Below are 25,000 nucleotides of genomic sequence, written 5' to 3' on the forward strand. Positions count from 1 at the left end.
ATATTTCAGTGAGATTTTAGAGGAGCTTGGAATGTCTGAGGAAATAACGCCAGCACAAGCCCGCAAAAAGTGGACTCAGCTGGTACGGAGATATCTGGAATTTAAGGTAATGTGTATGTTCACTTGGTAATTGGCATTTATGAAAATATTTCCAACGTTTTTATTCTGTCACCCAGCAGTTATTGATCATGCCTTGTAAAATTTGAAATATTAGTCAGTTAGTTGGCTTTATGTGACCTCAAGTGATTGCTCCAGTCCTTCTTCTCCTTTTTTTAATGCTAGTAATATTGATACTTTTACTATCATTGTTACTGATAACATGATTATTCAAGATAGTAGTAGCAATAAAAAATAGTGAAGATCTTTCCAAAAATCAGGGAAAAGCATAAACAGGTGAGATATGTAGGACTAGTCATTGGTGACTTGCATTTTGTAAGGCCATCTACATATAAATAAAATTGATAAGCTAAAGTTTCGAGCAGGAATGGGTAAAGCATGTCCACTACTTTTTCTTTCTTTCATTCTTTCTTTCTTTGGCACCCTTTCTACAATCTGTTTATTAAGAATTTTAGGAAATGGATAATGAAAATCAGAAAAGAAAATCTTGGTAAGAAGGACTGCATTCTCTTTGGAATTGTTAAAGACCTCTTGTCAGGTTTGTGTGATGATTAGAAATAGGCAGACATATTCATTTTCTGTTAATTGAAACTACCTACCACTTAGTGAAGACCTCCCCATCCATACTTCAGGGTCCATACGGTGAAAGTGGAAGACCAATGTTCACATCCAACCCCAGCATGATCACACCAGACTTGAATGATGGAGGCTGGCTCTTCTACTCAAGCATGCATGCAGTGATGGAAGCTATCAAGGCAACCTCTCCAGATGGCGGAACCAAGACAAGGAAGTCGCCTGAATATACCTGTAAGAGAGGATATTATTTATTGTTTTGCTGTGTTTTTCGATATGAATATTTGATTTACTTCTTACTAATAAAATGTATATTTTGATTCATTATTGGAATGTGCTTGTAATACTTTTTTCATCTATGATGTGTTTTTGGTAACATATGTGTATGTATATTACTTTGTAACATATCTACGTGTGTGTATGTCAAGAGCATAAAATCATGTGTGTTAAATGTACAGAAACATTATTTGATAAGAACAGAGGAGTAAGTGTTGATAAAATGTTTACTGTATGGTGTACTGTGAAACCAGCACTTAACTAACAAATCTAACAAGTCTTATCATACTTAATCCTTCATAAGCCATAATCCAAGTAAAATGATGTTCAGGTCAGATTACAAATACTATAAATACTGCAACTTTTTTTTGCAAAATCATTAGTGGGCAATGGCACAGTCAGATAGCAGCTGCTTAGCCCATTTTATTTTTATCTGCAGTAGAATCAACTAATCAGTATTAAGATAGCTGCCTGAAAGTTTCATGGCTATTAATTTTTGCCTTAATGGTAATAATCATATCAGCATTATATTGACCCTTGGCACAACATCTGTGACTTCGATATACAAATGAAGTAATACATGAAGAATATATAAAACACATTTTTTACTTTGAAATTAAGGTAAATGAAAATCGAAGGAAGGTGTAAAAAGTATGTACTTGTATAGATTTGAATTTATGGTAAATTTACTGATTGTCTTACCAATATTTGTTCTGTTGCAGGGTCGGTGGATGTGACACGCAAGTTCATCAAAATCAGAGGAGAGAAACACGCAGAGATCTCTCAGAAGGGCCATAATGCAGTATACCAGTAAATTATTTATAAATATTTGTTAGTCTGCATACATTGTGTATATATATGTATGTTTATGAATAGCATTAGATTTTGTAGATTCTGACCTGTGCATTTACCAGTAAAAATTACTTTGGTGCTACTTTTTTTAGAGAGATCCTGGAAAAGTTGGGAATCGGTGACAAAGTGAGTGTGATGATGGCAAGAAAGAAGTGGAACTATTTAGTTAAGAGATATCAGGTAAGGAAGTACATATATATGAGTACAATGCAAATACTAAGACTACATTTTGGAATGAATTGAAAATCTATAGTGTCTCTCATTAATTAATTAAACCTGTCTAATTATGTTTGGAAGGGCTTCTTATTCATAAGCTGCATGTTACAAATATGTGATAAACTTACTCATTGTCAACAAAACAAAAAGAACAAGGAAAGACACGAATATGCTGGAGGTTCTTTCACTTCACTGCAAAAAGGCCTACAGTATAATCATGCATTTCCCTGCTTTTACCTTCATTTATTCAACAGGAAGAGTCCACTCAATCTTGCCTAAACTTCCAGGATGAGGAGATGGCAGGTGGGGAGCGCTCCTGGGCTTTCATGAAGGAGATGGGCCAGGTCATGAAGCATTTCAGAGGAGCCAATGTCAACAAACTGAAGTCAAGAGCATCACCTGAGTTCTTGTGTTAGTTACCTGATTGGTTGTTCATTTTCATGGTTTTAGTTAGGAACGGCTAGGCCTCCCATGTCTTTCACCTTTTGGGGAAATGTTTTATTATTGATTCTAGCGATGCATTTCACAATATGATTACTATAAATGATTGTATGGAAATCAAGTTTTCCAAGGTGATATGTAGATATAAAGCAAAATGTAGAAATCTTCCACAGGTGGCATCATTTCAGCTTTTTCTTGGGGGGCAAGGTTGGTGAGCGAAATGAGTGCAATCAGTTTCTGAGGTACTGCGAGCTCCTTTGGTTAAATTTTTTGAGAAATGAGATATCCTAGGAGTATTTTTAAGCAACAATCAGAGCTATAAAGATGTAATTTAGGCAAAAAAAATTGTGGAAGTGTGGCCCTTGGGGGAGCAAGCCGGACCTTGAGAACCACTGCCCACAAATGTTACCCATGAACTTAATGAAAAAGGGTCTGCATAGAAAGTGTTAGAACTGAATTAACAAGGATACTGTAATCTCAGTAACTTTCTTTTTGTTTTGATTTTTGTTTGTTCTATTTTTTAGAAGGTTTAAATTAGGTTAAGGGATAGTGTTTAGAAAAGGAAGACATGTTACTACAAATAATTATGTATAAGTAATACACAGATATGCATGTGCAGATACATACTCTCACATTATTATATATTCATGTAATTTATATTTTCTTCAGGGCCAAATGAATTGACTCGGAGGTTTATTGAGCTTCGTGTTTCTCGCCATTCCGATTTCCTTGAAACAGGGATACAAAACACTTATACGTAAGTTTTCCCTATTTGTTTATACATTTTTATTTTTATTATTGTTATTATTATCTTTATTATTATTATTTTATTACATGGTGGGTGTTTTTCTCTCTCTCTCTGCTTTTGTTCTGTTTGCTGTTATTTTTTAGAATGAAAATTCTAAGTACTTTTATTTCTAATTATACCAGGTGTTAAATCTCTATTTTTACTAGAGATTTAACTGGAACATTTTCAAATAAACAAAAGTTTGAAGAAACAAACTTTATGGATTTTGAAGTATACATGTATATATCTGTAGATAATAAAAATATAATTTGAAAGGTTTTTTTGTGATGGAGTGTATTGATATTCTTTTGAAACCATTCAAACATTGCATTCTGACAGAGAGATCATGGAAGAGCTTGGTTTGGAACACATTCTGAACCCAAACCAGTTGAGAAAGAAGTGGAACTATTTGGTTGCAAAGTACAAAGTAAGAAAGTAACAGATTATATGATGGAAATAGGCTTGTTTGCTTACATTTGGCTTGATTTGTTTATTTGTTTTTATCTGTGAATATTCACTAATTTTGAATATATCATATTAACTGATGTTTATTTTTTTCTGAACAAAGTTTACACATATGTTATGAACTGATGCCCTTAACCTCTTATTACAATCTTTAGGAGCTGTCGTGCACAACTGGACCAGACGGCACTAGCCCTGCACCTCATTCCTGGCCTTTCTATGATGACATGCACCAAGCCCTGCAACAGATTCCTGAGAGTGCCTTACATAGCAATCGAACTGTCAGAACAAACTTCGAAAATATTTGTAAGTTATTGATGTATTCCTTGCTGTGATGGTATGTAGACTAGTATGATACACTCACCTATTCTTGATTGAAAATATATCAGTTGATAAGAATAGTTTTTTTTTTTTTTTTTTTTTTTTTTTTTTTTTTTTTCAGGCATTGTCCAAACTTTGCACACATCATGAACTGAAGTGATTATTTATATTTGAAATGTAGATTGAAGTACTAGTCCTGTCTTGTAAAACATTAACGTAACGCCATCTTACATTGTTTGCAGGGACTAAGGAGGTTACTACAAGGTTCATTCAACTCCGTGGTGCTAGACCTCCTGACAATACAAAAAAAGTCTCCTCAGTATTTGCGTATGTGTTTTTGTTATATTATTTACGCTCACATTTGACATAGTGATTATATTTCTATATTATCATAACTTATTTTTTTCTCTCTCTTTGTATGGTATGAAATGGTAATGGCCATTAACCAAGTGGAAATCAAGAAGCATTAACAGCATCTTCAAATTGCTTTTCAGAAACATTGTTGATGAGCTTGGGTTGACAGGTGTAATCACACCCAACCAGGCACGCAAGAAGTGGAACTACCTCTGGAGTAAATATGTTGTAAGTTATGAAGAAGAAAGAATGTTCCTTTCTGGTATTGAATTAGTCTTCTGTCATATGTATGTTTATGTGAACTCCTTATATTCCAGAATCTCAGTGGCATTATGCATTGTTAGAAATTTTTATATGTTATATGTTAGCTTGCAAGCCATATTTGCAAAAAGAGCAGTTCATATTGAACCTTCACAAACATTTGTATGCGTTTGGGAGTATAAGAATACTTTGTAGTTTCAGATACAAGCTAGTTTGGGATATAAGTCAAGTATACATTTTTTGATAAAAGAAGGTGTCAAGCTTACTTCAGTCACAAAGTGATATGGTAGTCAGAAGTGCCATTATTGAAGAAGGGAAGGGAAGAGCATTCAGACAAAAAAGTATAGTAAAGGCCTTTTGCTTTATTACTTCTTTAGGGCACAATAAAGTAAAGGTTTATTTCAAATACATTTAGTATAGGAGTGCAGGAGTATAAGAGTGATCAGGACAAGTGGTTAGACTTCCAAGGCTAGAAGTGAAAGGAAGGTTACATTGAAGTCATAAGGCAAGTGGGTACATTAAGGGTATTTCCTCTGGGTACACACTGAAAGAGTGAGAGGATAGAAGGAAAACTTAAACTTTGCAGTTATGTATGGCTATCCTGCTGATACACAGTTATGAGAAGAACTGTCATTCACTTTCAGGACTTGAGTCACCCAGACGTGAGTGAATATACCCGCCAGTCTTGGCCTTTCTACACCACCATGCAGGCTGTGGTTGGTGCTCTCCCACTCTCTCAGGTCCTCACAAAGAAAGGTAGGTTGTGTATTTTTTCTTTCATTCTTCATTTTCTTTTTTACACGCTACAGATGTAAAACTTTTGATCTGTATAAAGTTGTCAACAAGTTTGATAATAAAGGTTAGATATTTAGAGAAAATATTTCATAGATGTAGGTAAGATCAGTGCTAATGCTAGTCACAGTTTTGATTTTTTATGTTTATTATGATAATACCTTGTCCTAAGATTGCAAAAAATTATATATGCATTATCATTCTGAAAAAGAGATATGCAACTGAATATGTATTTAATTTTTGAAATTATTTAAGGTTTAGTGGATGAACTTGAAGAGGATGAGGACCCACAAAAGAAAATTGTAAAGCGCACTAGACAGTACACTTGTTTTGTGTGCGGGAAAACAGGTAAGATCCTCAACGACTTCTTCATGTATGAACATGACCAGAGACTTTTATACACTCAGAAGACTGTATTGGAAGTTATCAGCCATTTAGTAAGCAGAAAGATGGTCAACATGGAATCCAGTACCTGCTTGTGTTCAGGTTGTACCAACCTTGTCAATGAAGCTGATTCTGTCATCCAGAGACATGACAGAATAAAGGAAATGGTCCAAGGACTATATTATAGTGGAATTGCTCAAGCCAAGGCTGATCAGCAGCAACAACAGCAGCAGCAGCGTTTTGCAAGAAATCCAGCAGATGACAGTAGTTCTGAAGAGGATAAGGAGATTAAGAGAGAAGAAAGAGTAACATACAGCCAGCGGGGAAGGAAGCGCAAAGCTACTGTTCTTGCAGATGAAACCGAAGTTAAAATCAAGTTGGAACCAATGGATGATGGTTTCGAAAGTATAGAATGTGATGTAGACTTTGATGATGATTCTGAAGATGAGCGCAAAAGACGGAAAACAAGAGGAAGGGGGAGAGGACGAGGTAGAGGCAGAGGAAGAGGCAGGGGCCGTGGAAGAGGTCGACCAGCGGCAAGATCAACTCTCATTGGCAGAGGTTTAGGTGGTCAGTATCCTACTTCTAACAAGCGAAAGATCTTACCTTACAAAGGGCCCAAAATATATCACTGTGCAGAATGTGATTCTGAATTTAAAAAATACACAGATCTGATTACTCATAAGAAGGAAGTTCACACTGTCATCGATAATACACCTCTTGAAGTTGAGGAGACAATACTTGAAAATGGAGTTATTACATACTTTAATAAAGGCAAAGCAAACAATTCAGAGACAAGCCATCCTTGCCGGGAGTGTGACAAGCATTTTCTGCGCAAGGATGACTTGTGGTATCATCAGGAGATTGCCCATACTGAAGGGAAAGGCAGGGCCAAAACTGCATTTAAAGATAGGACCTACGCTTGTGAAGAATGTGGTGAAACCTTCTTATTCAAGTACAAACTCAAGATGCATATAAATAGCAAACATTTGAATGATGCTGGCCAGAATGCAAACGACTTCACTTGTGGAGAGTGTGGCTGCAAGCTGGGTAGTCTTCCAGGTTTAACATTCCACATGCGCAAACATCACAATAAAAGTTTGACATATCGCAAGACAACTGAATATTTATGTAGTGACTGTGGGTTTATGGCGCCATCAAATAAGAAGTTGAGGGAACATCAAGAGGCACATTGTGGTTCCTCCACCAAGCCAAAGGTGCAGTGTGAAATATGTGGCAAGACCGTCCTTAAAGTGTCCCTTAAAATGCACAAAGTGAAAATGCACTCTGAGTTTAAAGAACAGTGTGATAGATGTGGTGAACGTTATGCCACCAAAACTGACTTATTGCGGCATATCAATGTTGTGCACCTTCGCATTCTTCTTTATAACTGTCAGTACTGTGGAGAAAGATTTGCTACTTCTGATGCCCTTAGGTATCACAGAGTTAAAATGCATGAAAAACCATCCTTTTACTGTCAAATTTGTGGTAAGTGTTATAAGAGGGTTGGGGAACTTAATACTCATATCAAACGTGCTCATAATGACCGTAGGAAGGCAGAGGTTTGTACATATTGTGGCAAAGAGTACTATGACCGTAGCAAGCTGCGTAATCATCTGGTAAGTAAGCATAATATTCCACAAGAAATGACCTACTCAGAAAATTATCTCCGGAAAAAACGTGTTGATGGGTTACCTTTGGCGAAACACATGGAAAAACGATCTGGTATGGAACAAAAGATGACACATATGGGTCAGCCAGGGGTGGTACATCAGCAGCAACAACAACAGCAGCAGCAACAGCAGCAGCAACAACAACAGCAGCAGCAACAGCAACAGCAGCAGCAGCAGCAACATCCACATCATCATGGTGTAGTTCCACAACACCAGCAGCATCCACATATGAGACCAGTTGTGGATGAGGCAGCAGAGGCAGCTCGAAATCTTGGAGCATATCAAGAAATTACTACCACAGAGGATGACAATTCTTTGGTAGTAACCGAGATAACTGAAGCACCTGCTCAGGTGGAACAGACGGTGCTGGTTGACCCATTAAGTGTCCCTCAGGGTATGATGCACCATCCCCAGGTGGCACACATGCAACCTCCAATGACTATGCACCACCCCATGCACCAGCAGATGCACCATCATACTGCTATGTCTCGTCTTGGTGTTCTTTACCATATGAACATGCATCACCCAGGGCCATCACACCTCAACATGTAGTTAAGGGCTTAGTAAGGAAAATTATGTGTTAGCCATACTCTGATGGAGGTTCTTATTTTACAGTCTTTCAGAGGAGCACCTTATCTTTTCAACATTTTACATTTATTGCATAAGTAAACAGAATCATACAAGTTTAGTTTTCACCCATAATCACATGATAGTATAAATTATGGTGCCAAATCAGTAGACACATATAAGAATGAATCAGAATCTTATAGTTATTTCAGGCCTCAGAATCTCTAGTACAAAATGAAGATATTCTTCAGTAATGATTAGCTTCAAAAGTATCCTAGTATTGTTTTAATTGTATAGTTATTAAGCTAATTGAATTTATATTGAAGGACTTCCTATGGCCATATAGTAAAGAAAATAAGATTAATGTTATTTTTTTCAAATAATTCCAAATAATTTCCTCTTTGTAGCTAGGAGCTGTATACATGCAATGGAAAGATGGTAAATCATCCAAATTATTAAATTGCCTAAGTTTGATTGAAGGGTACAAAGCTTCATAAGCAGGAAAATTACCTGCATATTTTTGGGGGATGCAGCATAGGCATCAGGTAGAAGGAAATCTGGAGATACTGGTGAATGATTACGCAAAAAGGTTGAGTGCTACTAAGAACGGATAGCTTACATATGAGATGCGAATGTAGCCTACTGCGCATTATAGTACTCTGTGCCACATACCAGCATGATTTATGCCAAATCAAACCTCTGCTAAATTGACTATGGTGTCATGCACTTGCAATGGAGAATTAGAATTATATAAACAATATATGTACAAGCCAAAATGTGAACATCTAAATCCAGTGTAAAGTATGTAGCAACTTCTATATAGTTATTATTGAGTCGGGTCTCTGTAATATTCTACCTCTTGAACAAGTGTGCTTTTAAAAAATGGAGAACTGGTTAAGATTTCAGTTCATAACCTACTTGTATTAAACACAAAAATGCCTTTGAGAATGTATTTTATAATTTATATGAATGTGAAATCTACAAATTTGGTTTGCGGCCAACTAAATGCCAAGAAGTTGAACGCAGGCAGTGTTTTTTCTTTCTTTTCTTTTCCTTTTAAGGAGATAAACTTTGAGAGTAATCTCTTTTTTTCCAGTTATCTTTATTCAGAAAAGGAAAAATTGAGAGGATGTGTTGAGAGAATTACTAATGTTTCTTAATCAGCCATTGCTCATCTTAGCCATCTCCTATGAACATAAACTGAAAATAATATATATTAAACACAAGAAGAAGAATTGTATATAGCCTGAAAAAGTATCAAAAAACACTAATACATCACATATTCATGCAATAACTTTTGGGACTGTCCATTGGTTGTCTGTCCAGAAGGCCATGAAGGCCTAATATTTCCTATAGGACACTTTAAGTTTTTGTAACCAAAAGAATTAATCAAAACACATGTGCTACACGTGCATACACATAACCCTAAACATACACCCTTACAAACATGCATATTGTATATACAGACATAACTCCCTCTCCCTCTCCCTCTCCCTCTCCCTCTCCCTCTCCCTCTCCCTCTCCCTCTCCCTCTCCCTCTCCCTCTCCCTCTCCCTCTCCCTCTCCCTCTCCCTCTCCCCCCCCCTCTCCCTCTCTCTCTCTCTCTCTCTCTGTCTCTCTCTCTCTCTCTCTCTCTCTCTCTCTCTCTCTCTCTCTCTCTCTCTCTCTCTCTCTCTCTCTCTCTCTCTCTCTCTCTCTCTCTCTCTCTCTCTCTCTCTCTCTCTCTCTCTCTCTCCCTCTCCCCTCTCCCTTACTCACTCACTCTCTCTCCATCTCTCTCCTCCCCCGCTTCCTCTCAACCCCTCCTTCCCTCCTGCCATTTCCTCCCATCCTGCCTTCTTCTTTCATCTTCTTTGTCCTCATCTCCCACACCTACCCTCTCTTATATTCAGTCTTTTTGTTAATATTGACTTGAAATCAAGGTTGCCATAATTAGGGATCATATGTTCTCATTATATTTCTAGTTTGATTATCATTTGATCATTGAACCAGTGTACAAAAGGTTGTGTAATAGTGTGATTTATTTATAATATTCCAACTGTGTAGAAGTGACAGTTTGTATTGTGACCTTACCTCATTATGTTAAAAAAATAAAGAGCTAAGGTTGAATATTTTAACTGGAATGATTATTACAATCTTGTTTTGTTTATTACTTTTCCACTTGATTGTTTTTGGATGATGATAAAGGCAAATTTTGAATATCCATCCATTGTTCATTGTATGCATTTTTGAATAATAAAGTAGACTACATTAAGGAAAATGACTTCAAAGGCAAGTCCAAACTCACATTTGGGGTTTATTTTTATGACCAAAATATATGCCCAACAGTGCTGCCTGCATCATCTATACTGTAGCAGGTTCTTTTTAATGCCCTTTGTCACAGCTTCCTCTATTTCCTTACTTTCCATTGAAGTCATACATATTAATCTGTATGTCTAGAAGTGGCTGAGCAAAGTACTTGAGCATAGTTTTGATGATCTGAGTCTCACATCTGATCATTACAAATATGTTTGCATTTCTTGGCCAGTGAAATGATACATGTTCTGTGTATAATTTCCATAATATATAGATACTTTATATGCATTTACATAAGAAAATGGGAGAGTCACTGAATGGGGGTTTTGCATGGGACATTCAAAACAAGAATAATAGAATCTACTTAACACTTGCACTTTCAAAAGACAGAACCACGAGTGGTGACTTTATCTTTCCTTTGTCGTATATATTTTCATGTATGCAATGGTGTCTTTGATTCTGCATCACAGGTTATTTGAAACTATAATTTATTTTCTTATTATGATTTGTTTATATTGTATGTTATGTATATAATACAACCTGTGTATGTTAAGATGGTTGCTATTTCAATATTAAATTTTTGATATTTCCTTGATTTTTACCTATGAATTATTTACAGCCTGATAAAGCCTTTTAAGATATATTATCTAGGCCACATCATCCTGAACTTTAAAGTTTTCTGAAGGTCTTTGGACATGTCCATCAAATAACATTTAGATTTTATAATTATAGTCAGATATTGGAAATCATAGCTACAGCATACAAAACAAATATAAATGAAAGCAAAATCCATTTTCATTTTATTACTAGTATACATTAAGGCATAGCTGTATTTAACATTAGCTAATAGACTTCTATTGAAAACAAAATAAAATAGGCTCATATTTGTTTTGGAATCATCATGGTGAGATTTCTTTTTTTCTTCTTTCAGATTACTCTTCCTCATAGCAAATCATGTAGCCGACATGATTTTGTTCTTTCTTCTATTTTATTTTCTTGTTGCATGACAGATAGAAGGATAAAGCATGTTATGTTTCTAATGTCAACTCAGCATTTTGTGTTTATTTTCGCATATAAATCATACACATTGATTTCAGGTAATTAATTATTTCAGTCTATTCATTAATATAACCCCCCAATCTGTTGTTGCTGATGGGTGGGGGGAGGCATAGGAGAAAGACCAAGGCTGAGGATCTCCCCTATCTTGGGCATCTGCTCTCACCTCAGCCAATTTTGCTTGATCTTTTTGTGCCCCCCTTTCCTTTTCCTTCCTTTCTCCAACCCCTTCTGTCCTATTCCTAAGATGTGTTGAAAGAATAAAAGGCTGGCTTTGGGTCAGTCCTGAATGGCCTCTAGCACTTACTCCGCATGGGACCCTGAGAGGTATATTATTTCTTTTCCTCATATTCTCGAGGCTTATCATGGCCAATGATGAATGTGCACCTTCATTAACCCCCACCCTCCCAATCCCACCCCGATGTTGCCGTGGGGGTCCTAGGAGACGGAGACTGGGACCCAATGCTGAGGATCACCCTCTACCTAGGACCTCAGCCCTCACCTAGACTAATTTTGCATGGCCTTTTCTCCGCCTTTCCTTTTCCTTCTCTTCTTTATCCCTTTCTTCTGGCCATGTCCTAAAGTGTAAAAGCCATGCTGAAAGGATGAAAGACGCTTTGTCAGTCCTGAATGGCCTTCGTACTCAGTTTGCTATTTCCTCTTTGCCCTTTTAAGTACCAATTGCACTCTACAACCTTTTACTTCTAACATATTTTGTCCTAATCTTTAACCCATTTTTGATCATTTTGCCACTGTACTTTATCACAATATTGTATGACTTCTTACTTAGGACCTCATCCCCATGCCCAATTGCTGCATTCTGTATGCGCTGCTAATGACCTCAGATGCTGACACGTCAGAAAATGTTCAATAAATAAATAAATACCTTTATTAGGCTTGCCCCTTTATCAGCTGGTCCTTTTCTGGTTCCCTGAATCCTGGCTCTCTTTTGATCACGACTCTGAACACTGCTACTAATTCCCCCTCCTTAATATCTGCTGGCAGTTCACCAAAGCACCTACCCAGATCATTATTCAATCTTCAGAAAACATTCCTTCCTGTCTCTCAACATACTTCACTCCAGTCTTCTTCATTTACAACACCCTCCTCCCTTATTACTTCTCTGTATCCTCCCCCCCAATCCCTTGCCCGTTGTTGTCGTGGGGGGGCTTAGGAGACGAAGACTGAGACCCAATACAGGGATCTCCCCTGCCTAGGGCCTCAGCCCTCGACTCAACTAATTTTGCATGGTCTTTTTTTTTCTCCAGCCTTTGTTTCCGTTTCTTCTCCATCCCCTTCTGCTATCTACTTCCTAAGGTGTGAGAGCCGTGCTGAGAGGATGAAAGGCTGACCTAGTGCCAGTCCTGAACGGCCTGCGGGAACTATGGGCATGGTACTCCTGACTAATCTAGCCCTTACCTTCAGTAGCGAAAGGAGGTGGACCGAATAGGCCTATTTACATAATCCAGGTTCCCCATGACCAGTAATGAGAATGTAATCCCTTTATTAGAGGCTATGAGGCTAGCCCCTTTATCAAATAGCCCCAACCCAGGCTCTCCTTTGACCACGGCTCCGAACACTGAAACTACTGCCCACTCCTCAATGCCTACTAGTGCATTACCCACCCAAGCAGAGAATCAATCTCCAGAAGACATTCCTACCCACCCAACTTCCTCAAATTCAACTCCACCCCTGCAACCTTCATCAAACAACCAATCCTCCCTTATTACTACCTTGCAACCTTATTCTCCATCATTCCGTAATACTCCCTCTTCCACACGTCCCCGACTATCCACCACCGCCAACCCTACAGATATCTTAAATACTCTGTTTAGCCCAGCTAAATGGGACCGATTTTTCGTGATCCCTGCTACAGCTCCTTACTCAGGCAACACTCTTCTCTTTCAACAATGCCTCCAAAAACAAGTAGGTAGAGTCCCTTTCTATACCAGACGCGATCGCTCCCGTCTGGTAACAGTCAGATCAGAAACTGAATCTATAGCACTGTCAAATTTAACTGATCATTCTGGCAACCCCATTCCTGCAGAACCTCATCCAACCCTTAATACTTGTACCGGAACTGTCTCTCTCTCCCCAGCAAACTGCCCAGTCGATACCAAAGATTGGTCAGACTGTGGAGAAGACTTATTAGGATGCCTCAAAGACCAAGACGTGAAATCAGTACATTGCTACACCATTCCTCCTAAAGGTCAACGAAAGAATCCAACCAATATTGCCAAAATTACCTTCTGTACTCATGACCTTCCCTTACGTATCTACATTGGTGGACAATCCCTCCCTGTTCGACCATACCAACCCCCTCCACGTCAATGTCAAAACTGTTGGCGCTTTGGACATCCTGCCAAACATTGCCGTTCCACAGACCGATGCCCCATATGTGCCCAACCTGGTCATAATCGATCAAACTGCTCAGCACAAACACGAACATGTGCTAACTGCGGCGGCCCCCATAATGTATTTTATAGAGGCTGTCCCACTTACAAATTTGAATCTGAGGTAGCAACTCTCAGATACAAAAATGGTCTCACTTTACGTGAAGCCAGACAGGAAGCACGTCGACAAGGTTTCTCTCATACTCCATATTCTAGCAACATCGTCCGCTCAGCCCTTCCCCCTCCACCCAAAAATGTCCCCATTTCCACTTCTACATTCTACATCCCTCAGACCAATTCCTTTGCCACTCTAAACCCAGACACCCCAATCTCAACCACAGCTCCTATCTCAACTACAGCCCCAACACCAACCCCTCTCCCTCCCCGCACTATCCGCAGTAGACAGACTAAACGTTCTAACCCTTCTTCCCCTACAGCACAATCACCTCCACCTACCTATACCTTTGTTCCTGAGACACCAGTCTCCTCTTCCCCCCCTCATAAGAAAACCTTTATTCCACAAAACTCTCCAACCAATTCCATTGCAGAAACAATTACCTTCTCACAAAACTCTCCAACAAACTCCACTGCAGAAACAATGGATGACATTCAAAGCTATATGCTTGAGACACAAAATCCCATAACTCATGCTCCTTCCACACTTGAAGTGGTTGCCGATATTCATAACCCTCCTACTAATATTCCCCCTACACCCCTTCCTCCTACTCCCTCCCAACACAACCTAACCCCCTCAATCCCAACCACCACTGATATCCATCCTCCCAATACCCATCCTCCTGATATGCATCCCCCTCTTACTCACAGCACCCCTACACCCTTTCCTCCTAATCCCTCCCAAGACAACACATCCCCTTCAACTCCAACTATCCATCCTTCTGATATTCATCCTCCTAACACTAACACTCCCCACACATCTACTCCCTCCCAACACAACCCACCCCCTTCAACCTCAACTATAGGCACATTCTCCCTCCCTCCATCCCCTCTATCCTTTGCACTCCCTCCAGGATACACACGAGAATCACTCATGGCACAACAATGCCCTTCTCCAGACTCCCTACCTCCTAATATCCCACCCTTACACCCCCTAGCTCCTTCCCCTTCAAATTCCCCAACACGTAAATGTGTTATCATTCATAAATCAACTAGGATATAGCTCTCCTACATTGGAATATTCGCGGTTTCCGCTCTCATAGATCAGACCTACGTCATATCCTTGCTTCTTATAATCCATCTATTATCTGCCTCCAAGAGACTTTCCTCACACACCCTCCTATTCCAATTCCTAATTACCATTTTATCTCTTCCCCACACTCCCTTTATGTCTCGTCTATACTTATCCATCATAAAACACCTTATGTCATACCTCCCATACAAACTTCTGTCCCGTGCACAGCTATTCGCATCTTTCTTCGCCGCTGGATCACAGTGATTTCAGTCTACTTCTCCCCATCCCATCCCATTGCTTCTGCCTCGACAACCTGTTCTCCTTCCTCAGACACATAAATATCCTTCACTTGATCTAACTCCCTTACCTAAACCACCATAATCTTTTCCCTCATCCTCAACCTCTCAACACTATTCTAGATAGTTGACACATAACAACTGTCACCTGACATCCCTCTTTACTATACTTTCCTATAGTGCTATATGACCTTAGATGTCTAGCACATTTATCTTAACCATTAACCATTAACCATTCTCTGTATCCTTATTGTCAACCTCCCCATAGCACAACCTCACTCAACACCACTCTCCCTCCTGCCCTCATCCTTCTACATCCACCTATACAAATCTTTGAAGCATTCTTTATAGCTTAGCCAAGTGGGATTGATTATTTGTGATTCCTCCCTAGAGCCTCTTACTTTGACAATACCTTCCTGTTCCAACAGTCCAAAAACAAGTAGGCAAAGTTTCCTTCTGCAGCCTTTCCGAGTATTCATGCCATATCACAGATATATCCGAGTCTCAAGCTCATGCATTATCTACCCTAACTGAACTCACAGAACTATTCCAGCCCAGCCTCACTCCTCCCATAAACTTTGTACTGGATCTGTTTCTATCTCCCCAGCTGATTGCCCTGTCTATGACAAGGATTGGTCAGACTGTGAAAATGACCTACTTGCCTACCTCAAAGTAGTATCAGTAGAGTGCTACACTAATGACCCCAGACACCACTGAAAGTCCTACACCAATATTGCCAAAATTACCTTCTATAGACATGACCATCCCAAGAAGCTTATATTGGTGGAGAGTCCTGTTCTGTCCAGTCATACTAACCCATCCCCTGTCAATGTCAGAAATGTTGTTTTGGCCACCATGCTAAGCAGTGTTGCTTCACAGCCCTCTATATGACCAACCTGGCCATGATCGTTCAAACTGCCTTACGTAATCATGTGCATGCCAATTGTGGTCGCTTCCATTATGTATTTTATAGGAGCTGCCTCACCCACAAGTTTGAGTCTGAGGTAGCACTTTACACAAGGCTAGGAAGGAAGCTCGCAGATGAGGTTTTTCTAATACTACTTAATCCAAACTGTCCTTTGCTCTGCTCCTTCCCCTTCTCCCCAAGATGTTTCTGCATCTCTTTCAGTATCTCTTTGTCCTATTCCTTATGTTCCCAGTTCTAACCCCTCTCCCTCTCACAGTCAAATTCCTTTGCCATTCAAAATCCAGACATTCCAATCTCTACTTTTCCACTGCTGACCCCTCCTCCTCCTTGGTCTACCTATCACATAAGATAATCTAAATGTTCCACCCCATCTTCTACCTCTACCTCTTCCTCTGCCCTTAGACATCTGAAATCTCTTTTCTTGCTTTAAAGAAAACCTTTGTTTTTCAGACTTCCCCAACCAACCCCCTTCCAGAAGTTTTCAAAACTTGTCTAATCATGACCCAAAATAACATAACTATCCCTCATCCACCCATCAATATCTCTGCTCCCATTACAACTACACTTAAAGTATTGGTCAACATCCTTCCTCTTCCTACTCGTTCCCCTACACCCCTTCCCCAATTCCCTTCCTACACCTTACAGTGGTATATGACCTTTGATGTTTTGCACATTTAGTTTGTTTTAAAACCATTAACCATACATTAATATATTGGTTCAAAACTAAGATTTTTATTTCAATTCAGTGAGATTTAAAAGAAATAAACTATGCAGGCCTTACTTAAGGCCCAGCAATACTCAGTGATTCAGAAAAATTTAATGATTCTAAAAAATTATTACCTAGATAACAGGCTCTTGTAAAATTTCCAGGAAGTTTCTGAAACAGTAAAATAAATTAAATCTATTTGAATATTGTATGTTTTTTTTTTTTTTTTTTTTTTTTTTTTTTTTTTTTTTTCATTCAGATTTTTCTCCGCCTCTCTTCTTTTTTGGCCTCCACACTACACTTCACTTTGTCATTTCTTAACTTTTGTACTCTTTTCTCTTCTCTTCTTTGGTAGAATGAGAAGTCCTCTGTTTCCCTTGATTTAAATGCTGAATATTTTAGCATTGCATCTTTAGTGGGATATGTTATTCTTCAGTACATTGCTATAAGCTACTATGATACATGAGTATTACTTGCTGTGATTACAAATTTTCCATTCTGTGATTTTCCTGAGGACAGCTAATACTAGACATATACTCTTCCAGAAGATTTTATGGTTGGGAAACTACAGAAATAAGATATTGATTAATCTATGGTGCATTGCCACATTCACCCAATACTCCATGAGTCCCTATTGACAAGCAGCTCATTTCTAGCTCATCATAAACAAATCTCAGCAATTTGCCCAAGCCATGACTTCATAGATTGTAACATGGGACTCTTTTAGTGTTGTCTTAGAGGAAATGATCTGATGGGCATGATCGTAACATGCAGGCCCTAAACTGGTCTCATAGTGTGACTATCCATTGTTGCAAAGGGCATCAAGATTAGTTTTGAAGGCACAGAATGGAGTTGATGGTGTACTTCCATGAAGCAAGACTAAGACTAGCAGGCTCTTGTCCTGTACAAGTACCAATATGTCAAGTAAATAATATTGTATATATGTGCTTCAGGACAAAGACCTGGGGAGAAATTAGAAGTTGATATGAATACAGTGCATATGGCTCCTGTTCTACCCCATACATATTTCATCATGACAAAAACACACAAAACCAAACAACTTAAATGAAAGTGTGGCAACAGTTCCTAAGTAATTTTAGATTTCATACCATTGTTTTGGGAGGAAGAGCAGAGAATTTTTTTTTATGAATTTGGCAAATGTAGAAAATCTATGAATGATATGCAATAATTTAACAATGCGGGTGTATTTAATGCATTTCCGTGTCATATCCTCTTCAAAATTACATGTTCAATTAAAATCACAATACATTTTATGTATAGAAATATACCTGCCTGGTTGACTGTTGGCTGTGTGTACACAGGGAAGATATACTGGCTATGGTATTTTAATGCATATCAACTACAAAATATGATATCTAATTTGCAAACTATTGATGACATTTAGTAATGCCTTTTTTGACTGAAGTTAAAATGGGACCTTTAACCCATTGCCATCAGGAACATAGAATGTACACTGTAACTTTGTTTTGTAAATAATATGATTATTTTAATTTAAGAACATTACTAATAGAAATGAAAAATAAAGAATATTTCTAAATATCTAGAAATATTGGTTGAGATAGAGAGGATGAGTAATTGACCCCTTTATGACTGTAAACACAATTAATATACTTTAAGTTCACTGGAAATGTCATATCTGTACCTGTCAACCAGGCAGCAATAAAGTATTTACCAACTTCCTTATTAGACAATGCCAAACCAAAAGATGGCCTGTATAGGACCCAGAGGAAATAAAACCTATGCAAAATACACCATAAATAACATTTATATACTAAATACTATAAGCACTCAAGGGAGCGCATACCTCAGCCAATACAATTGGACCACTGATGCAATAAAAATATTCACAAAGAATTACATTGAAATCATTTTTTTCGAGTACACTGGTGACTGCTGTAAACATAATCTCCTTGGTGATGATAAGGGTACTCATAATAATAATCATTACCCCTATTGCTTTGGTAATCATTTAAAAAATTCCTGGCTCTGGATCACACACCAAAGTTTATTGGAATCTGTGCTAGAATATTCACCTCTGGTAAAAATTTAATGAAAGTCTGTTCATAACCTATGAGTTATCCTGCTAATCAATGAATAAACAAACAAACATGACCAAAAACATAAACTCCTTGGCAGATGTAATAACCAAACATGATACTTTGCAAAATTCATTTAAAACAAGCAAAATGGCATATACTGGTGTAGTAATGTAACTGTTATAGATATATTACCATCCATCAAGTGAAAAACACATTCCCTTCATATATAAAAAATACCAGGTTTCCAAGAATGCAACATTCTCCATAGACTTAATATGGATATATGTACATAATGTAGACTATAATCAACACTTACTAGAAAAGAATACTACAAGCAAGTTTTATAAATGTTTATTAATTCACACATTTTCATTTGGGGGGGGGGGCTCCCAAGCTTTCCAAAAGTGCACACAAATGAGTTACACATGATTACATATTTCAGCTTTGTCCAAAACTTAATGCAGAATTATAATGGATTACATCATATGTATAACATCCTAACAATTTTGATTTGTCATTTGATTGTATTATCCTAAGGCTAGAAATGTTTTCCTCATATATATATATATATATATATATATATATATATATATATATATATATATATATATATTATCACTAGGACATCCTATACCAGGCAGTATTTATGGAAATAAACTTTGATTGGGAATCATTGCTGAATGTAATACAGTGAACCCTCGTTTTTCGCGGGGGTTACGTTCCAAAAAGAACCCGTGATAGGCGAAATCCATGAAGTAGTAACCTTTATTTTTTTTTTCAAATTATTATACAATGAAATACTCTACAATACATTGAAACCAAAGAACAAAACCTTTTTACAGGCCCAAGCATTTGTTTAACAAATAAAAGTACTGTATAAACGTTTTTTTACAAATAACTATTGTACTGTAAAATAATAATTTTAATCATCAATACGAACTGAAGGCTTCATGGGTTTTAAGAGAAAATTTGCAAACTTGAATTTGGCAAGCTGTTATACGTACATGTACATATTAAACCATAACGTTATTGACACACAGGTAGAGAAGAAGCGGAGAGACTGTTTAGCCAATCAGAATGCAGAACACAATGCACAAAGCAAATCCGTGAAGCAGCGAGAACGCAAAAAGTGAACCGCGTTATAGCGAGGGTTCACTGTATACCAACTTTTGAAAAATTTCTTAGGATGAGTTATGTACAACACTGATGATGAATTGAATATTGCCTTTTAAAGGAACTTTAAACAAAGTACCACCTCACTATAATGTTCCTCTTTAATACTGGTAAAAGGGTTATTCTGCACTTTAAAACTTATCAATTTGATGTTTCCAAAAACTTTGAAAACCAACTTGATCACAAGACACATCAATACTATTGCATGTTTTAATTCAATACTGTATTTTATTTTTGATCCTTGAAATTACAAAAGCAAAGGATAACTGCTATTTTGTAACAAGTGTGCTTTAGACTAAAATTTATTACAACTTATTTTGCAAGAAACTATTTTGGATTTGGATTTCTCCTTTACAAGATACATTACATTACAAGCTGAGTACATAAACCTCAAAATTGATCAGGAAATCTCTGTAGTATTGGACCAATTCCTGTTTCACATTTATTGTGATTTTTACCTCAACTTTACATTTGAACAAGATTCTTGCTCCAAAATGATTTTGTACTCCCAGATTCCAGTTAATAATTTGCCAAGGGAATCTAATTTGAAAATGTTGCAAATAATGAACCAGCGAGGTTGTTATTGAAATGCATATAAAAAAATATATGCAGGATTACCAAGACATTATTTCAACACATGATTATTGAAACAAAAGTGATTATATGCTCCTATCTATGTCATGCAGCCCTTACTGCAAAGAAATTCCCCGCATAGGAAAATTATCTTGGGTCATTTGATTACTTCTATGACAATTTTTGTTTTTATTGGAACTGATGCCTTCAATAAGAGGGATGAAAAGGAAAACATGGATTTACCTACCATGAACATTAGTTTTAGGTATGAGATAATAGCATTTTACAGATAACACTAACTGGGTTAAGGTAAAATTAAACTCATCATACAGCATTAATACTAATATCCTAATATCCAAAAGTGAAAACACCTTAGTCATTGACTATCTGGTGCAATATCTGGAAAATGATTTTGCCTAATTAATCACTAAATTTCTCATAATCATATTCATAGTAATAGAAAATATATGTATCACAGACTGCAAGTGGCTATGTGTTCAATTTTGCAAAATGACATGGGATTTGACAAGACAAACATAAATACTGTAAGTGCAAGATATCACACACCTCAGAACTTTCCTTCCACATGAAATATTCCTCAAAGTATTTTCCTGTCCTCATTCATTATGACTTGCATGGGATATGATATTCTTACAATTACATCTGGAACAGCTTATCCCTGGTTTACAGTCAGAATCCCATACCTTTGAGGGCTTTTAATGAAACAGTGTCATTCTTGCCTCAGTAGATACCTTTCCTGATACCAAGGGCAGTATGGGGAAATTTGCTCTAACAGCACAACTGAAGATGAGGGTGCAAACACTGAGCCACAGTGGTAAAGTGTAATAGTGTATTACTCATCAGCCTTAAAGCCCAACAGTAAATAGATATTTTGAGCAATTTCTTGTTTATTTTTTATCTTTTTGCTGTCATGTAAAATACAGTTTAAAAACATTAAATATTGTAGTCTTCTATCTATTAGTCCTATGCCTTATATGTTTTTTTTTCTAAACATTTAATTTCCATATAGAAAATATTCTGTATACATAATATGTACCTTTTCTATCTTTTTCTCATTTTCTGAATGAAGGACTGGAAAACTCTGATATGTTATATTTGAATAAGAGAGCTTTCACCATTAATTATATGAAGTTTCATTGCAAACTTTACCCCCATTTTATTTTGAATTACACATCAAAGTCATCAAAGTAGGCATTTCTTCTACATAAGACCCACCTTCAATAATCTTTCTTCAAATACTAAGACTGGCTTGCCCTTTATTCCCAAGTCAATGGTTAAAGTCAATAGGTTCTAAACTATTTCTAAAAATCACAGAGGTATCATACATACATCAGGCTTTTATTTAGAGAGGTAGGCACTGCCCTGAAACTGGTGTCAACTTCATATAACAAGTTATTCAAGAAAGGATGAAACGGGTGAAATAATTCCAATATTATCTTAAAATGGGATAAAAAGAAAGAAAAAGGCATTTCTAAACTCAAAAATTAGTAAGAAACATTCAGTGATAATATTTCTATACAATTTTGAATCCATATTTTTTTCAAGCACAAAATAGAAAACCAATTTACCAAACTGTGGAAAAGTATTATTTAGAAACAATACAAAGAATATATTTGGATAATATAATTGAATTTATACAAAAAGATACAAAATAACATTTTGGAATGATGATCTATGTTCTACTTAAAAAATACTGAAAGAGGATTATCACATTTTAACTTTGGCTATAACAATACCAGCACTATATGAAGTACAATACTGAATGTTTGACAATTTCTATTGACCTTCCCTATAAATAAATACACTAAATATGCTTATCAATAGTCACATCACATCACATCAGAAAAAAACATCACACTTAAATACATAAATTTGTTTAACCATTAGTCATATTTTTTTATCAAATATATAAACCAATAAACAATGAACACATCCATAAGTGTATGTACAATTACATCCGTGTAAAGAAATTATCATCACAATATTACCTAAAATACTTTAACATGTTAATGGAAGTATTCTTCATTTGTGTATATAATTTTATCATCAAATTAAGTACTAATTTGCCATCAGGACAAATTTATGCATTTTTTAGTTGTGACTGTATTAAGCCAGTCAAATATTTTATAATGTCCCAGTCTCCTTTGGCTATTCCTATTCCCTTCAGTATATCATTGGCACTACGATCAGTAGTCTCAAGAAGATGGTATAACAAATATATCTTTAAGCCCAAAGTAACCAGAATTGCTTGTAAAGCTGCCTGAAGTGCTGAGTTGGAGTGAAATAGTCTGCGGCCATATTGTTCCACTCCTCGTACCAGAGTTCCACTGTATGCTACCCCTGATATGTGGCCAGTTTCAATATTCAAGACGGTGACTTGATTCTGCAAAGTAAAGAGAATGATTGCATTCATTTCAGTCATTTTACAAATGGCTTAAATCTATAAGTAATCAGGCCTAATCTGAATACAAACTGTTGATTTTTTTTATACAAAAAATTCCTTTTAATAACTTGTACAAGTTTATGTAGCTATTCTTCTTACCCTATACAAAGTGCAGAAAGATTACCATTAGTAAATAACATATTTTTTCTGATTATAATCAATATCATTCATGTATATAAAGGAGACCAGTCATCTCATTTCCTAATATGAGCTACTTAGGATTGTAAATATTCTATTGCTACTAGTATTCTTACCACAATCAGGTCAAATTCTTTTCAGCATACACAGATTTAACAAAAGAATTTTTTTTTCACCATACCATATATAAAATAAGGCTAGGTACAAAAAGAGCTTCCTATCCAAATGCACAAACATACAGCAGATCAAAATATATCTTATGTTACAAAGCAAGATGAACTATGATCATTTAATCAGTCTTATAAAGTAACTAAAACAGCTTTTCTTCCTTTCTTTCAATAAATTTCACTTACTTAAAATCTGCAGTAAAACAGGATCATAAAAGGTATTAAACTACCTGATGATATGTACATTATGAATGTAGCAAGATCAAAGCAATCTAAACTGCCCATCTCTTGCTCATGCTTGCCATCTACACATTCCTCACCAGAGTAGAATTAGACATGAGATCCTGAACATGAAGTCTCTCTGGGATACACAGCCCTACCACACGGTAATGCTGAATATGAAAACTCGTGATGGTGCCAGTGTGCCACCTGAAAAATAAATAGAAAATAAAAGAGAAAGATGGAAAGACAGATATATAAACAGTTAGACTTACTGGTAAACAGATAGATGGGTAGATAAACAAATAAAAAGTTAGATAAACAAATAGATAATAGACAGATAATTAGCCAGACAGATGAATAACCAGAGAGACACAGAAAGATTAAGTAATAAATAGATGGACATTATGTAACAGACACATTTCAATGTCATATCCTCATGTAATTCTGATAAGGATACAAAATCTACATGTGTCTATTGCAACATCTGGTTAATGAAGTTACTTATTCGCATTTATACCTTATCTTTATCTACCACTATGAACTTTGATCACAGACAACAAACAAATAGATATGCTGAAGGATAGAAAGACAGAAAGATATATAGTGAGATTTACAACATATTCCTTTCACATATCATACTGTAAAGTGAAGGGACTACTTAAGTGGTTATGTCACATGAATAATACTTAATTATGAAACAAAGGAATCAAGTGGATCTTAGGATGCCTCTACTAAACACTATCATGAAAGATATGGAATGCTGTTCGTAGCAGTACAAGAACAATGGAGGTATTGACAAGAACTTGTGCAATTTTAAGAAATGTGGTGTATTTTCCAAATACATGCTATGTTTGACCAGTTCCATCAAAAACAAAATGCTAATACCTTAACATGGGCAGTTTTTGCCGTGGTGAGCGTGGAAGTAAAGTAGATAGTGCCCGTACATACAGCATTACCAAAGAGCGATACTGGTCAGCTGCAGCAAGGACAACAGGTCGTCCAGACAGCAGTGAGTGAATGAGACAGTGTGACACTCCACAAAACTGCTGTACTAGTCCAGAAAGACGACAAGCTGATAAAAGAAAAAGCACAAACAAATATAAAGACATCTAGAGAATAAAAATTAATAATTCAGATGGGAGCCACATATACATTTTTGCAACAAAACTGGGTGCATCTGTGTTTAGATGTTACATGTCTCAGAATCAGATTAACTTTAGAATAACCAAGAGTAATAAACATTATCCCTTTCCTATCTTTTTTG

The 25,000-nt window shown here is 36.7% G+C and overlaps 2 protein-coding genes across 20 annotated transcripts in view; one reads left to right on the plus strand and one right to left on the minus strand.

Annotated features, from left to right (window-relative positions):
- The window catches only part of LOC113818240 (uncharacterized), a 10,639-nt gene extending 1,013 nt beyond the window's left edge, over nt 1-9,626 (plus strand). Inside the window, exons 3-14 of one of the 2 annotated variants that reach the window (XM_070144708.1) lie at nt 10-106; nt 750-924; nt 1,689-1,776; nt 1,911-1,998; nt 2,322-2,445; nt 3,145-3,232; nt 3,602-3,689; nt 3,883-4,030; nt 4,288-4,372; nt 4,540-4,627; nt 5,305-5,416; nt 5,708-9,625. In XM_070144708.1, the coding sequence (XP_070000809.1) occupies nt 10-106; nt 750-924; nt 1,689-1,776; nt 1,911-1,998; nt 2,322-2,445; nt 3,145-3,232; nt 3,602-3,689; nt 3,883-4,030; nt 4,288-4,372; nt 4,540-4,627; nt 5,305-5,416; nt 5,708-8,061 (3,535 nt within the window). In that variant the 3' untranslated portion in view covers nt 8,062-9,625. Of the gene's footprint in view, nt 1-9; nt 107-749; nt 925-1,688; nt 1,777-1,910; nt 1,999-2,288; nt 2,446-3,144; nt 3,233-3,601; nt 3,690-3,882; nt 4,031-4,287; nt 4,373-4,539; nt 4,628-5,304; nt 5,417-5,707 lie in introns of both variants that reach the window. The other variant, XM_070144707.1, reaches the window with a different exon arrangement.
- A 9,709-nt stretch (nt 9,627-19,335) lies between these two features.
- The window catches only part of LOC113818239 (guanine nucleotide exchange protein SMCR8), a 41,780-nt gene continuing 36,115 nt past the window's right edge, over nt 19,336-25,000 (minus strand). For 17 of the 18 annotated variants that reach the window (XM_070144714.1, XM_070144715.1, XM_070144722.1 and 14 more), the window contains 3 exons: nt 24,622-24,808; nt 23,835-23,943; nt 19,336-23,149 (listed from right to left, as the gene is read on the minus strand). In XM_070144714.1, coding sequence (XP_070000815.1) covers nt 22,847-23,149; nt 23,835-23,943; nt 24,622-24,808 — 599 coding nt within the window. In that variant the 3' untranslated portion in view covers nt 19,336-22,846. Of the gene's footprint in view, nt 23,150-23,700; nt 23,944-24,621; nt 24,809-25,000 lie in introns of all 18 variants that reach the window. The other variant, XR_011399893.1, reaches the window with a different exon arrangement.

The sequence above is a fragment of the Penaeus vannamei genome, chromosome 32 (assembly GCF_042767895.1).
Source record: "Penaeus vannamei isolate JL-2024 chromosome 32, ASM4276789v1, whole genome shotgun sequence".
NCBI lineage: Eukaryota > Metazoa > Arthropoda > Malacostraca > Decapoda > Penaeidae > Penaeus > Penaeus vannamei.